Raw genomic sequence first — 15,084 nt, 5'->3', positions numbered from 1 at the left:
CCTGATGAGCATTGCCCAGAGAGAAAGGCTGCTACAATGTGAAAGCACAGACAAAGGAGGGGTCTTACTATAGCTGATGTAACACTGCAACAGCACTATTGTAGTGTGGCTGCAGTGGCACTGCCTCTTTGTGAAAACACTCAAAGAAATAAGAGGTGTCTGCTTTGGCAGCTCTGCACCACTACACTGCTGCATCACACAAGTGTGTGTATGTCTGGATAATGACCAGTTTGGTTATTGAACATACAGATATAGGAGGAATTGCTATATTTTAGAATATGTTTTGGTAACATTGTTTCCTGTTAGGCACTTCCCTATCATGTGAACAGGTCTTAATGGTCATATGGAAGATATGCTAATCAAAGATCATGAACTGAATTTTCAAGAATATGCCTTGCAAGAATTTTAAGAAGTCACCCACTCTGACACCCACTTGAATGTATTTTTAAACCACCTTGGCATAGGATCTTTATATGGATGTTTTGAAAGTAAGCTTGTTTGTCATCACATTTCAGGCTTATTCAGACACACTGGAACTGTGCATGATTTTGCTAAGTCTTTTCATGTGTAGACATCAAGTTTCTTCATAGCAGAGGCTATTTATAGACATCAGTTTACAATGCTTATATGTGGGGGACTATATACAGATATATAACTGAAGATCAGTAGGATATATACAGTATAGGTGATTTTTTATTTGGTCGTACATACATCTGCCCTGCCCGTGAAGGGATTAATGATGAGTAGCTGGTAGAAACTGATTATGTAGGAATTTTAAGGTTGCATGTACTATATGAATGCAATTTATAAGAGTACAGTGATAGAAATAGAATAGATAATTACATACCAATCATGTAGAGCATGGGGATGAGATGAAAATTCTGTACATCTTTTTCTCAGCATACATATGAAATGCATTCTTGTATTTTTTGTGTGGTGATAAATGTGGTTATCAGGTATATTTTTGGGGGTACAGCCTTAACCTAATTAAGAACTTACTGTGTCATGGTCTAGCAATGACACAACTGTCCCCCCTCTTCTACACTGAACATCCTCAGTCTGTCCTTTTCTTATAATCTGAACTGGAAACTTCACATCTCATCTCTAGCTTAGACAGCTTCTATGAAGTTAGGCATTCTGAGATGTCTGCCATTTTTTTGTCACTCCCCCAGCTGCTAACTCTGTACAAAGGCCTTATCTGTCCATGTATGGACTATGCTTCACATGTCTGGGGGGTTCCACTCATACCGCTCTTGTAGACAGGGTGGAATCAAAAGCTTTTCATCTCATCAACTCTTCTCCTCTAACTGACTGTCTTCAGCCTCTCTCTCATTGCTGCAATGTTGCATCTCAAGCTGTCTTCTACCACTATTTTCATGCTAACTGCTCTTCTGATCTTATTAACTGCATACCTCCCCTCCTCCTGCGGCCTTGCTGCATAAGACTTTCTTCATTCTCTCACCCCTATTCTGTCCACCTCTCTAATGCAAGAGTTAACCAGTATTCTCAATCATTCATCCCTTTCTCTGGTAAACTCTGGAACTCTGTGTCTGCTTCTGTATTTCCACCTTCCTATGACTTGAATTCCTTCAAGAGGGAAGTTTCAAGACACTTATCCTTCAATTTTTGACTACTGCTTTGGATCCTTTTATGGGACTGGCATCTCAGTGGGCATTTTTTCTTTTTTATTGGATTTTTGGTTGCCCTTGGCCAGTGTCCCTATATAAAAAAAAAAAAAAAAAAAAAGTCAGTGGAGTTGCATGTCTTTTTATCTGTTATCATTCTGCACCCAACAGTCTATAGACCTGTGTAATTTCTTGCTTCCTTCTTGTGAAGTACATGAGTTTGGTTGTGGCCTCTTTACCCTCTGTTGTTTAGGCTTGGTATCCTGTTGTGGACTCGGCCCATCTATGTCATTACGTTGGTCTAAGAATATCTTCTCAGACTTGCATTGACATTCATGTGGTTTTTTAACATGACAAGCAATGTGTACTAGCTTCAAGTTACCATTTGTCTTCAGAGCAGCTCTAGAAGGATTCTTGTGGAGGAAGAGGAGATCATAAAAATATGGGAGATTTACAGATGATGCTCTTTGGCCTGAGAGAGCTGCTTTCAATTCTGGTATGATGCTTCTGGATTTTTCAATTCTGGAAAAAGAAAAAAGTTATATCACATAATGTAATGTGACAGGATTGTACCTTTAATTGCTTTGAAACACTTTATTCACATTTGAAATGAAGCACATTCAAAATGAGATGACTTGAAGGGATTCACCTTGGATATCAACCCTTTATTCACATTTGAGACAAAGTACATTTAAAGTGAGATAACTTGAAGGGGTTCTTGCATATCAACAAGTATATAGAGAATGACTTGTGTGACTTAAACCATTATCATTATCATGTCATCCTTGTCTGAGATATTTACTCAGGTTCACAGTAATATTTTTGTTCATCCTTGACATGGAGAGTACAGAAAACCTTTTATGTGTTTAAGCATGAAAATGTAAAAGGAAAAGATGAATTTTAAGAAATCTATCTTACACATGATCAAAATTCCATGTGGAGAAGACAATCCTGGCTTCCCTGGAGGCATAGGGGTTGATGTAATGAATGCCGGGACATTTGGGTTGGTTGTAGGGCCCCTCACACTCAAATGTTCCATGGGAGTCACACAGACGTTCTGTTTCCAACACAGCTGAGCGGTCAAAGTAACTGGCATTGTACCTGTGAGGAGGAGCCCATGTAGGTATTTTTCTGAAATGCTTTTTTCTTGCATGATTTTTTGTTAATATCTTGACCATTTCTATTCTTGTAACAAATCAACCTTGGAACAGGATTATTAACATGATCTCCATTAACAGTATGGTTTCACCATCCTTGTGTACTCTAATAGCATAAAGGGTGGTATAGTGCAGGGATTTTGTTTTATCAAATATAAAGCAACAGAGACCTGAGATTTACTGCCTACATATGATTCAACAAGAGTGTAGGTATTCTGGTGTGGTAATAGCAAGATGCTTAAAAAGTAAAGGTTACTGAGCTAAATAAGAGTTGGATATTTCTTTGTGTCAAATATAGGAAAGGTAAAGGTGAAGACAAGGAGTGTTTAAGCATGTACCCATTTCTGGAATTGCAGCCCGTTTCTGGAATAGCAGATGAAATAACTCTTATTCACTATGGGAAGAGTTTTATATCCAAGCCTGTTTCTAGAATAACAGACTTTCTGGAATAGGAGATGAAATAATTCATTCACCATCGGAAGAGTTTTATGTCCAAAGCTAGCAGTGTTAGTTCTTACGTTATAAGTGGGATACCTCACTGTAAATTATTATTTTGTATCCTAGATGATGAAAAGTTTCCCTTATGAAATTTTCCTTAGGATTACATAGTCAAAACTATAGCCACCTAGGATCAGTACAAACCACATGAAAGTGTTGGCATTTCTTACTTAGATTTGTGCAATTTTTCCTTAAAAAAGAGAATTGCATTTTTTTGTGGGGAGTCAGGTGGGAGGTTCTTGGCAAGCAGTTCACCCTCGGTGTGTTGTAGATAACTTCGCATCCTTGTCTCAGCACTGTTGCGCATGACAGCTTCCTTAGTCTTAAACCTTGTGTCTAACCCTGAAATATATACATTAACATTTAATGTCCCCAATATGATAGAATGAAAGCCATTTTAATAAAGTTGCTTCTCACTGTTGCTCTTCATTTTGACATCATTCCTTCTATCATTGCTCTTGATTGAGTGACATAGGAAGGAGTGGTGGAATCAATGTATATCAGGATATTAACCATTGAATTTATGAGATTTGTTCATTACCATTCTTACCTTTAAACCACTCAGGATCATTGTCTTTTGAAGTCTGCGCTATGGAATCGTATGTATTTTTGGCTATGACCTCCAAAAGTGTTGCTGCTTGCTTAGAACTTACTGGCTCTTGCAAGTAACTCATAACTTTGTTGTGTAACTGTGGCTGGCGGTCCAGGCAAGCATGGAGGAAGGATGCAAGCTGATGAATGTAGTCAACAGTTTCAAAGTCTTTTGCTTTTGAAATAAACAATTCTGTGCCATTTACAAGAACTCTAAAGTATTCTTTATCAACTTCTGTCCTGTCGTCAAGTGTGACAATGATTGCTTCATGTTTCTGTAAAGAGAATGATAATTTACTGCAATGGAGGTCTATTTAAAGCATAGAAAGAAATTTATTGTTAATGTATTTTACATAAAAACTACTTACCTTTAAATTAAATTTTTTTCTGCATTTTTTTAAGAATTCTCTATAATTTGCTGCTACAACACCACATTTTCTCTGGGCTGGGCCGATAGCAACAAAGTGCCGTGTCATGACTCCACCTGTTGCTGTTAACTGTTATTGCGTTTTCTGAAAGAGACAACCTGAGGAAGCCACAACAATACATGTCAGTACCAGTGTGTTCCTCCTTCCTTGTGAATCAGTCCTCTGTATAGTTGTTTGGTCAGAGTGGGGAGGGAACCTAGGGCTTGTTGTCTTGGCTTTGGGCAGATGAGCACCATTTTTTTATTCTTTTGTTTTACTGATGAATATAAACCACAACTTTGGATTCAGTTTATTTATTTATTTATTTTTATTTGTCTGTGAGTTAGTGAAATATCTACCAGTCAGGACCCAAACTAGTATAATTTTTACATGATTGATCCAGCTTTGTCTTAGGAAGAAAGAGAGAGAAAAAATATATAGATATACTAATTACCATTTCAATAATCCGGTAGTCTTCACATATTCTCTCTCTCTCTCTCTCTCTCTCTCTCTCTCTCTCTCTCTCTCTCTCTCTCTCTCTCTCTCTCTCGGAAATATGCGACTACTGTTATTATTATTACTTTATTTTTCGATCTTGGCTTAACTTTGAATTGTGTAGAGCTTTGACAGTTCAGTCAGGCTACCCACCTCTTTTCAATATTATGCTTCGGCTGGATATACAATTTGCTATTATTGGTTGTCTGCTTTACCTTAGTTTATACCATTATTATTATTTATACGTACTGACTTTGAATGGAATTACGTTGTGTTTGCCTTCACTGCTGAAAACTTTAAAACAAACAAAACTTTGGTGAGTAGACAAATGCATTGTTACCAACATCCGGAAGCATGAAAATAAGGTGCATCTCATCATGATCTTTATATTTTGTTACGCAGTTTGTTTGTCACTTAGTCTGTATGTTATGTATTGAAATAATCTTGCCAGGTATTTTGATGATTTAACTTTCCAGTTAACTGCACATTAAGAATAATGAGTGACAAGTGGAATTTGAGATCTTACTGTTTGTAGTTGGTAACATTGCATCAGCTGATTGCCAATTGCGCGCTGTTTTTCATGTAATCTCGGCAGTCCGAGATGTCAGGCAGGCTTGTTGGTCAACCATTATTTTCACTCGCTGAATTTGTAGAGCGAATGTGGAAGTTGTAAGAAGACTTCATAACACTACGTGGCTGTTCCAAAAACATGTATAAGCGTACAACGTTATTTTTTTTTCGAGAGGGCTTGCACGCAGGAAGTACTCGCACTTTTTTTATTTTTTATGTAGGAGGGACAGCTGCTAAATACAACAAAAATCTTAAAAAAAAAAAGGCTGGTCCTCGAATAGGGTCCGAAGCGGTGGCCAGAAATTGAAGGACAATTGCCTTGAAACTTCCTTCTTGAATGAGTTCAAGTCATAGGAAGGTGATATACAGCATGTAGGGAGTTCCAGAGTTTAACAGAGAAAGGAATGAATGATTGAGAATGCAGGTTAACTCTTGCATTAGAGAGGTGGACAGAATAGTGGTGAGAGAAAGAAGAGTCATGTGCAGGGAGACCGCTGGAGGAGGGAAGGCACGCAATTAGCAAAATCAGAAACAGTTAACATAAAAAAGAAAAAAAAAAAAAAATAGAAGATAGCAAGAGATGCAACATTGCGGCAATGAGAAAAAGGCTGAATACAATAAGTTACAGTTGAGATGAAAAGCTTTTGATTCCAACCTGTGTAAAAGAGTGATTGGACGCCACCTTATTAGCTAACTAATCTAAACCAAACTACCTTGTACCAAATTACTGGATATGGTCTCTTATTTATTATAACACATTATATTGGCTCATGCCATCCTTAGCCATACATTTATCTGTTTTATAAAGCTTGTTGAATATAGTTGAGTGATTAAGATCAGATATCCATCACTGGTGTCCATGTTAAAAATTGTGAACTTACCTTTTTCAGATTGTTTGCAGGCATTTGTGTATTTGTCACCTTTGTTCCTCCACTTCAAGAGTGTGACAATGTTCATCATAAACCCTCCACTCACTGTGCAGTATAAGTATCATGAACAAATGGCAGGTGAGAGATAAGCAGATAGGTTATGAATGATTGAATACTGATGAATATCAGATAAATACTGATAAGGTGGTAAAATAAAACTCCTCATACTGGAGGAGAACAGCTTAGATTGCATGAATGTTGCATCTCTAGATATCAATAAGATAATTGTTCTGAATTTAATGACAATTGTTGCGCATTGAACAAAAGTGATATTAAATTTTGGAGTGGAAAAGTCAGATATTTTGGAAATACAGGAAATCTGCAAGATAGTAAAATGATGGAATGCATGAGAGATGTGCAGTCTGTCATCCAGGGTGTGTGAAAATAATGAAGATTCATGGATGAAAGGTATTTATTTATGTGGATGATCAGTGGAAAAAGGAATGGTAATGTGTTTTGGAATAATGTATATTATTGTTGACAATCACATTTATGGTTAGTGTAAACATCTGCTGTGGGGATGATATTTTATCAATAGTTTTTGGTTAATAAAGCACACACTGCTTAAGTAATTATGCATTTTTTTTTTTTTTTTTTACTTATACAAATATGCACTGAACATTTCTGCTGTAAGATGGTGAGGCCCTTCCAGCAGCTCAGAAAATTAGGAATACAAAGGCTGTATCTCTCTGTATCTCTCCCATCTGTTGGTTCCAAAAACAGTTCCCCCACCCTGCACCCCCCCAAAAAAAAAAATAAATAAATAAAATAAATAAATAAATAAATAATAAATAAATAAATAAAATAAAAATAAATAAAAAATAGATAAAATAAATAAATAAATAAATAAAATAAATAAAAATAAATAGATAAATGAATAAAATAAAATGCATGCATTAATCCTTTCATCCATTTTTCAGATAATTTTCTTGGTGGCTGAAGATTGTCTATATGCACTGGGAAGCTGTAGTAGTGGTATGAGCCTCTACGCATAGGTCACACCAAAAATTTTTGCTGCATCATCATATATGAAGGGTTGACTCTCAGACCCTTCAAAACAAAACAGCGACAGCGACCAATTCCAGGAAGTGATACAAAACCAAATCGTGAGTTCTTTTGATTTTTAACATTCTTATTTTCAGGGAATGTCAAAATATATTTTAGTTAACCTTGAGTGACCCATTACTAAATTAAAACTTAAGTGTTCTCACTATTCAGCCATTCAGTAGATTTCAATAATTATATATATATATATATATATATATATATATATATATATATATATATATATATATATATATATATATATATATATATATATATATATATATATATATATATATATATATATATATATATATATATATATATATATATATATATATATATCGTTTTATCATAAAAGCCCCATCCAAGGGCATGGGTGTGGTAGGGTTTCATAGGGTACAGGATATCAGCTAATCGTCTCAAAAGAATACGTAGTGTGGAAACTTGTTGGAATGATTATGACCACAAGCTCAGAAAACAACAATTTATGCTCGGATTATAATATAACAGATGGTGATTATTGGCTAGTTAGGATGAAACGCATCAACCTCCCAGAACCAAAGCTAATAATTTTCAGACCACCTCGTGCCATAAAAGCCCAAAACGGCTTGCCGTGCAAGCAGTGTCAAAGCTAATATTAGGCTACCTTGTAATATTATCACAGCATCGTATTTTTCTTTGCGGCGGGGTATTTTCAAGTATAACACTATATGACCGGTCCCCCCAAAACAATGATACAAAACAACTACTGAACCGTCTTGCCGTAATATGCCTTGCGGCAGGGAGAGATGAGTAAAATCGCGGTTTTCTCCAATCCGCAGGGACTTATTCACTAAGGAATTTTAGGAAAGAAGGATTGTCTCCACTGACTAAAATATGGTTAGTGGTCATCAAATTATAGTAGACGAAAAAATATATAGTAGACGAAAACAGTCATTGCTGACCAGCCGTTCTAACCTCACCACCTTCCCGTTTGTGAAGATGGTCCCTGTTATGGACTTTGCTCGTCTTTTTTTTGTTTGACTTTTTTGTTTAATGGATTATTACTTACAGTATCACATACATCGTGCACAACTTCATTTTGAATTAGAGGATAAAGTATTACATGCATATTTATTCAGTGAAAAAAAAAAGTTTTTTCCGCATCCCTGCCCTGGACTCGGTGACTCGGGGTTGCGGTTCATTCGACGGCCGGCGAGAATGGCGGCTATGAGTAGTGGTGAGTGGCAGGGTAATTTTCTTTATTTAATCCTGGTTACCTCTTGAACAGGACACTGATAGTAATGTAAAGCCAACCTACCACTTGTGTATCAGTTGTGATCCCCATGCATGATATTTAAAATACCCAGTGTAAGGCTACACCAGCTGTACATGATGTAGTTATAAACAGACGCTGGGTAAATATCACCTCATGGAAGCCTTCGCAAGCACCAACGTGAGTGTATCCTGTGCTCCATTCCATGCCTAACAAACACCAACGATAATCATACATGTCCAGATATTGTGAAGCTGCACTAATAACGAAAGGATAGGGATGTATGGAGGTGTTTGAGGTACAATGTAGGCGCATTTCTCTTCCTTGACATACCTTTTCAATACCTTTTCTGGACCGTCAAATGTACTTAGATACCCATTATAGACACCGCATTATATGATGCTTGTGTCATTTTGAAACAAAACTTCCGATTTCGTGATATCATTTGGTATTGCCTGCATATTTCTAACATAGTGGCGTGAAGATAATTGGACCACCATAGTCCTTTTCATTGGTATGCACGCGCAGATCATGTTAGCATGAACATGATGTATCTACTACACGAGTATTCAGGAATGCTTACCATGATGTCTGGTGGCATTGATGCAACATTATCTTTAGCTGCGTTAGTGATATTTACCTTTGGTCTAAATTTCCTCTCAGTTTTATTGATATTTACATTTGGCGTATTTTTTTTTTTTTTTTTTTCCAAACAGGAGATAAAAGAAGTGGATTGGGTCGTGGCGCAATACTTCAACAAGCCTCTAATCAACCTAAACCTGGTAAGCAGCAGTGTGTGTGTGTGTGTGTGTGTGTGTGTGTGTGTGTGTGTGTGTTTTAGGTATTTATTTTTGTGCATATATAGGTAAAAACAGAAGTGCTTCATGTGGGCTTGAGAATTGTCAAGGGTAGGTAACAGCTGTAGAGGGGGTTAAATATGAGCCATGACTGAGGATAAAGTTTTGTATATTGAAAAGTAAATCGGTAAATTTATATTTTTCACCCGTCTAACATTTTCAGACTAGACAACATTTTTCTGGTAGATTTTGATGTGCTTTGAATGAATCTTAGTAACTGTTTTCATCGCAAATAATTTTTCTTGTATATCCCCCCTTCACACACACACATAAACAAGCAGAAATTCATAAAAGAAAATTAACCTAACCTAATTACACCTAACCTAACCTAACTAAACCTAACTTAATCTACCTAACTAAACCCAACCTAACCTACCTTAACAGTAAATTTGATAAAAATTAACATCTCAGGAATGAACAACTTATGATAGATACACACCACTGTGTTTTTGTGACCCAACTACTTCGCTGAGGACTTTTTTTTTTTTTTGGCTGTGAGATGGGTGAATATGTATAATAATAAAAAAATCATCAGTGACTTGGAAGTCACTAGAAGTGAAAGAAGTTAAAAATGTTCATTTATAGGATGTATTTTTGAGAATAGTATTTGAAGTTCAACATGAGCAAATATTTACTACTACTTCACCATGAGTAATGTCTCAGAAAGTTGTCTTGCCCCAAAACAGGTGTAGCTCACCACTACAAGCCTGTGAGTGTGGAGGGAGGGCTGCCAGGCGCTCCACCAGCCATTCCAGGGGAGTGTGCTGTGCATCACTCCTGGCGGTACCTCTCCAATGCACCTGTAGCTTACCAGATGCAGCAGGTAACTGCGTTTATGTGCGTTTATGTGCGCAATGACTTAACCTGCTCTCGTGCCCACACTCTTGAATCTTCCGAGTTTTCCACCATCTGGCTACTACTACAGAGTCATTCTCATACTAAATTTATCTGTGCTGTATACCTCTCTCCTAACTCCTCTGACTATAAGAAATTCTTTGACTACTTAACTTCCAAAGTGGAGCACATTCTGACCCTCTTCCCTTTTGCAGAGATCTCCATTCTTGGAGACTTCAATGTTCACCACCAGCTTTGGCTTTCCTCTCCCTTCACTGACCATCCTGGTGAACTAGCCTACAACTTTGCTATCCTCCATGACCTAGAGCAATTGGTGCAACACCCTACTCGTATTCCTGACCGTCTTGGAGATACGCCCAACATTCTTGACCTTTTCCTGACCTCTAATCCTTCTGCTTATGCTGTCACCCTTTCTTCTCCGTTGGGCTCCTCCGATCACAATCTCATATCTTTATCTTGTCCTATCACTCCAATTCCTCCTCAGGATCCCCCTAAGCGAAGGTGCCTCTGGCGTTTTGCCTCTGCTAGTTGGGGGGACCTGAGGAGGTATTTTGCTGATTTTCCTTGGAATGACTACTGCTTCCGTGTCAGAGACCCGTCTTTGTGTGCTGAGCGCATAACAGAGGTGATAGTGTCTGGCATGGAGGCGTACATTCCTCACTCTTTTTCTCATCCTAAACCTTCTAAACCTTGGTTTAACACAGCTTGTTCTCTTGCTATACATGATAGAGAGGTGGCCCACAAAAGGTACTTAAGCCTTCCATCACCAGAATCTCATGCACTTTATATTTCTGCCCAGAACTATGCCAAGTCTGTTCTCCAACTAGCCAAAAACTCCTTCATTAACAGAAAATGTCAAAACCTTTCAAGATCTAACTCCCCTCGTGATTTCTGGCATCTAGCCAAAAATATCTCCAATAACTTTGCTTCTTCTTCTTTCCCTCCTCAACTTCAACCAGATGGCACCACTGCTATCACATCTATTTCTAAAGCTGAACTCTTTGCTCAAACCTTTGCTAAAAACTCTACCTTGGAGGATTCTGGGCTTGTTCCTCCCTCTCCTCCACCCTCTGACTACTTCATGCCACATATTAAAATTCTTCGTAATGATGTTTTCCATGCCCTCGCTGGTCTAAACCCTCGGAAGGCTTATGGACCTGATGGGGTCCCTCCTATTGTTCTCCGAAACTGTGCCTCCGTGCTTGCACCTTGCCTAGTCAAACTCTTTCAGCTCTGTCTGTCAACATCTACCTTTCCTTCTTGCTGGAAGTTTGCCTACATTCAACCTGTTCCTAAAAAGGGTGACCGCTCTAATCCCTCAAACTACCGTCCTATTGCTTTAATTTCCTGCTTATCTAAAGTTTTTGAATCTATCCTCAACAGGAAGATTCTTAAACATCTGTCACTTCACAACCTTCTATCTGATCGCCAGTATGGGTTCCGTCAAGGCCGCTCTACTGGTGATCTGGCTTTCCTTACTGAGTCTTGGTCATCCTCTTTTAGAGACTTTGGTGAAACTTTTGCTGTTGCCTTGGACATATCAAAAGCCTTTGATAGAGTCTGGCACAAAGCTTTGATTTCAAAACTACCCTCCCATGGTTTCTATCCTTCTCTCTGTAACTTCATCTCAAGTTTCCTTTCTGACCGTTCTATTGCTGCTGTGGTAGACGGTCACTGTTCTTCTCCTAAATCTATTAACAGTGGTGTTCCTCAGGGTTCTGTCCTGTCACCCACTCTCTTCTTATTATTCATTAATGATCTTCTAAACCAAACTTCTTGTCCTATCCACTCCTATGCTGATGATACCACCCTGCACTTTTCCACGTCTTTTCATAGACGTCCAACCCTTCAGGAGGTAAACATATCACGCAGGGAAGCCACAGAACGCCTGACTTCTGATCTTTCTAAAATTTCTGATTGGGGCAGAGCAAACTTGGTATTGTTCAATGCCTCAAAAACTCAATTCCTCCATCTATCAACTCGACACAATCTTCCAGACAACTATCCCCTCTTCTTCAATGACACTCAACTGTCCCCCTCTTCTACACTGAACATCCTTGGTCTGTCCTTTACTTATAATCTGAACTGGAAACTTCACATCTCATCTCTAGCTAAAACAGCTTCTATGAAGTTAGGTGTTCTGAGACGTCTCCGCCAGTTTTTCTCACCCCTTCAGCTGCTAACTCTGTACAAGGGCCTTATCCGTCCATGTATGGAGTATGCTTCACATGTCTGGGGGGGTTCCACTCATACTGCTCTTCTAGACAGGGTGGAATCAAAAGCTTTTCGTCTCATCAACTCCTCTCCTCTAACTGACTGTCTTCAGCCCCTCTCTCACCGCCGCAATGTTGCATATCTAGCTGTCTTCTACCGCTATTTTCATGCCAACTGCTCTTCTGATCTTGCTAACTGCATGCCTCCCCTCCTTCCGTGGCCTCGCTGCACAAGACTTTCTTCTTTCTCTCACCCCTATTCTGTCCACCTCTCTAATGCAAGAGTTAACCAGTATTCTCAATCATTCATCCCTTTCTCTGGTAAACTCTGGAACTCCCTGCCTTCTTCTGTATTTCCACCTTCCTATGACTTGAATTCCTTCAAGAGGGAGGTTTCAAGACACTTATCCACCAATTTTTGACCACTGCTTTGACCCTTTTATGGGACTGGCATTTCAGTGGGCATTTTTTTTTTATTAGATTTTTGTTGCCCTTGGCCAGTATCCTTCCTACATAAAAAAAAAAAAAAATTTTGTAAACTACCATTTTTATTTTAAATTTTTTCATCATGTTATGGGAACTGAAGGGAAATGGTACACAAACACCTATAATTCTTAGTCCAGATTATAGAAGCTACTTGCATGATTGGATATTTTGCTCTTCATTTTTAATTTTCTCTCTCTCTCTCTCTCTCTCTCTCTCTCTCTCTCTCTCTCTCTCTCTCTCTCTCTCTCTCTCTCTCTCTCTCTCTCTCTCTCTCTCTCTCTCTCTCTCTCTCTCTCTCTCTCTCTCTCTCTGCAAATTTTGTTCCTGACAAGCTTTGTCCTCTTTTATAAGATGCTTACATATGACACATTGAAACATGGAAAGAAATGACTTCTTCATGCCACCTTTAGACTGACATTTAATTGTATTGTTTTCATGAATAGAAGTGGTTTCTTACACAATTGACTGATAGTTTAAAGTCAGTTTGGTTTAATACAGAAGTAGAAGGAATATTTTGGCTAGAAGTATGAAAATCATGTTTTAGATGCTGGATGCCAAGGAGGGTCAGTCAGATACATTGTTGTCATTTACACAACACACCACCACTACTGCTGCTTATGCCACTGCTCCCACCACTACTGACCTTCCTGAAAAGGCACCACTGAATGTAGTACATGGAGGTGGTGCTAGTTCAACCAAGGACAATAATGGTGGAAATGGTCTGTGGGAGCCATGGTGCCCAGACCCATACTTCTGCCCACCACCTAATGTTGCCTCACCTACTGAGTTCCCTCAGCTTGAGCGTGGTGGTCCTGCCTTCAGAAAGAAAATGTAAATGATAGAAGTTGTCCAAATATTTTCTTTTATGACTAGTGAATAAGACTTGCATCCTCATTGAATCCAGATACTGAATTGCAGATGTTAGATTTTAAAGTTCAAGTTGTTTGATCAGGTCTTTGTATTCAGGTATTTTATTGAGAATGTGAGTGTAAACTATGTCCTGTTGTTTTATCAAAGACTTGTTAGGAAAACAAGATTTTTATAACAGAGATAGAGAATTGTATGAAGTTCAGAAGGATTTAAAGAACTGCACTCATATAATTCTTGTAACTATGAAAGGAACTGATTGTGCATTGGTTTAATGTAAAAGCAACTTAGTTTTGTATGTTTGTTGTCAGTGGAATTGGAAGAATAGGAATGAGTAACAAGTGTTCTTACATGCATGCATGTGTACACACACACACACACACACACTATTATAAAATTATGATTATCCAAATACAAAATTGGAAAGAGTACAAAGAGCAGTCACTGAGATGGTTCTGGAGTTGAGAAATTTGACCTATGAAGAGAGATTAAGAATGTTGGAAATTCCTACCCTTGAAAATAGGAGAGAGAGAGAGAGAGAGAGAGAGAGAGAGAGAGAGAGAGAGAGAGAGAGAGAGAGAGAGAGAGAGAGAGAGAGAGAGAGAGAGAGAGGAAATTTAATAAAAATCTATAGAATGATAAATGGTATGGAGAATGTGGACAAAGAATGTTTTATAAATTTAGACACAAGGAGTACAAGGGGACACAGTAAGAAGTTGAAGAAAGTTAACTTCAGAAGAGACATCAAGAAGCATAGTTTTCCACAACAGAAGTGTGAACAAATGGAATGAACTCAGTGAAGATGTTGTGAATGCCAAACCTGTCCATGCTTTTAAGACCAAACTGGTTAGATATAGAGACAGGATACTATGAGATTACTCCCCTCCCATAAACCAAAACTAGGTAAACACACACACACACACACACACACACACACACACACACACACACACACACACACACACACACACACACACACACACACACACACACACACACACACACACACACACACACACAAGACTAGATTAGACTAGAATATGCAGCAGTAGTGTGGTCGCCATACAAGAAAAGGGATATAAGGAAGTTGGAGAGAGTTCAGAGAGCAGCTACAAAGATGGTACCAAGTATCAGGGACTTGTCATATGAAGAGAGACTGGCAAGGATACATCTACCAATGATGGAAAAGAGGAGAGAAAGGGGAGAATTGATTGCGATATATAAAGCATATG

General features: G+C 38.3%; 2 protein-coding genes across 8 annotated transcripts; one reads left to right on the top strand and one right to left on the bottom strand.

Moving 5' to 3' along the window:
• Positions 1 to 252: 252 nt before the first annotated feature.
• Positions 253 to 6,357, bottom strand: LOC135105605 (DNA fragmentation factor subunit beta-like). 7 transcript variants are annotated; one of them, XM_064013866.1, is made up of 6 exons: positions 6,225 to 6,357; positions 4,240 to 4,397; positions 3,831 to 4,146; positions 3,451 to 3,622; positions 2,544 to 2,726; positions 253 to 2,147 (listed from the first exon to the last, which is right to left on the bottom strand). In XM_064013866.1, exons 2-6 carry the CDS (start codon positions 4,345 to 4,347, stop codon positions 1,769 to 1,771), a joined length of 1,158 nt encoding a protein of 385 aa, XP_063869936.1. In that variant the 5' UTR covers positions 4,348 to 4,397; positions 6,225 to 6,357; the 3' UTR covers positions 253 to 1,768. The 7 variants fall into 7 exon arrangements, with proteins under 7 accessions (XP_063869936.1, XP_063869935.1, XP_063869940.1 ...); XM_064013865.1 differs by lacking the exon at positions 6,225 to 6,357 and adding an exon at positions 5,023 to 5,250; XM_064013870.1 differs by lacking the exon at positions 6,225 to 6,357 and adding an exon at positions 5,023 to 5,107 and having other exon boundaries at positions 4,240 to 4,383.
• Positions 6,042 to 13,820, top strand: LOC135105608 (uncharacterized). Its single transcript, XM_064013891.1, has 5 exons — positions 6,042 to 6,079; positions 6,234 to 6,350; positions 9,291 to 9,356; positions 10,118 to 10,254; positions 13,530 to 13,820. The coding sequence occupies exons 2-5, from the start codon at positions 6,293 to 6,295 to the stop codon at positions 13,818 to 13,820; spliced, it is 552 nt and encodes a 183-aa protein (XP_063869961.1). The 5' UTR covers positions 6,042 to 6,079; positions 6,234 to 6,292.
• Positions 13,821 to 15,084: the final 1,264 nt, after the last annotated feature.

This window comes from Scylla paramamosain, chromosome 12 (genome assembly GCF_035594125.1).
Source record: "Scylla paramamosain isolate STU-SP2022 chromosome 12, ASM3559412v1, whole genome shotgun sequence".
NCBI classification, from domain to species: Eukaryota; Metazoa; Arthropoda; class Malacostraca; order Decapoda; family Portunidae; genus Scylla; species Scylla paramamosain.
Note: the sequence above shows the minus strand (reverse complement) of the source record. Positions and strands in the feature narration are given on the sequence as shown.

Bases quoted from the DNA above. Each gene is read 5' to 3' on its own strand.
- LOC135105605 (XM_064013866.1), bottom strand. From the start codon at position 4,347: ATGACACGGCACTTTGTTGCTATCGGCCCAGCCCAGAGAAAATGTGGT. The intron at 4,147-4,239 runs GTAAGTAGTTTT...TTCTCTTTACAG, and splicing joins GAAAAAAATTTAATTTAAAG to AAACATGAAGCAATCATTGT. The intron at 2,148-2,543 runs GTAAGATAGATT...TTCTTTTTCCAG, and splicing joins ACATGGAATTTTGATCATGT to AATTGAAAAATCCAGAAGCA.
- LOC135105608 (XM_064013891.1), top strand. From the start codon at position 6,293: ATGTTCATCATAAACCCTCCACTCACTGTGCAGTATAAGTATCATGAA. The intron at 9,357-10,117 runs GTAAGCAGCAGT...GCCCCAAAACAG, and splicing joins CTCTAATCAACCTAAACCTG to GTGTAGCTCACCACTACAAG. The intron at 10,255-13,529 runs GTAACTGCGTTT...ATCATGTTTTAG, and splicing joins TAGCTTACCAGATGCAGCAG to ATGCTGGATGCCAAGGAGGG.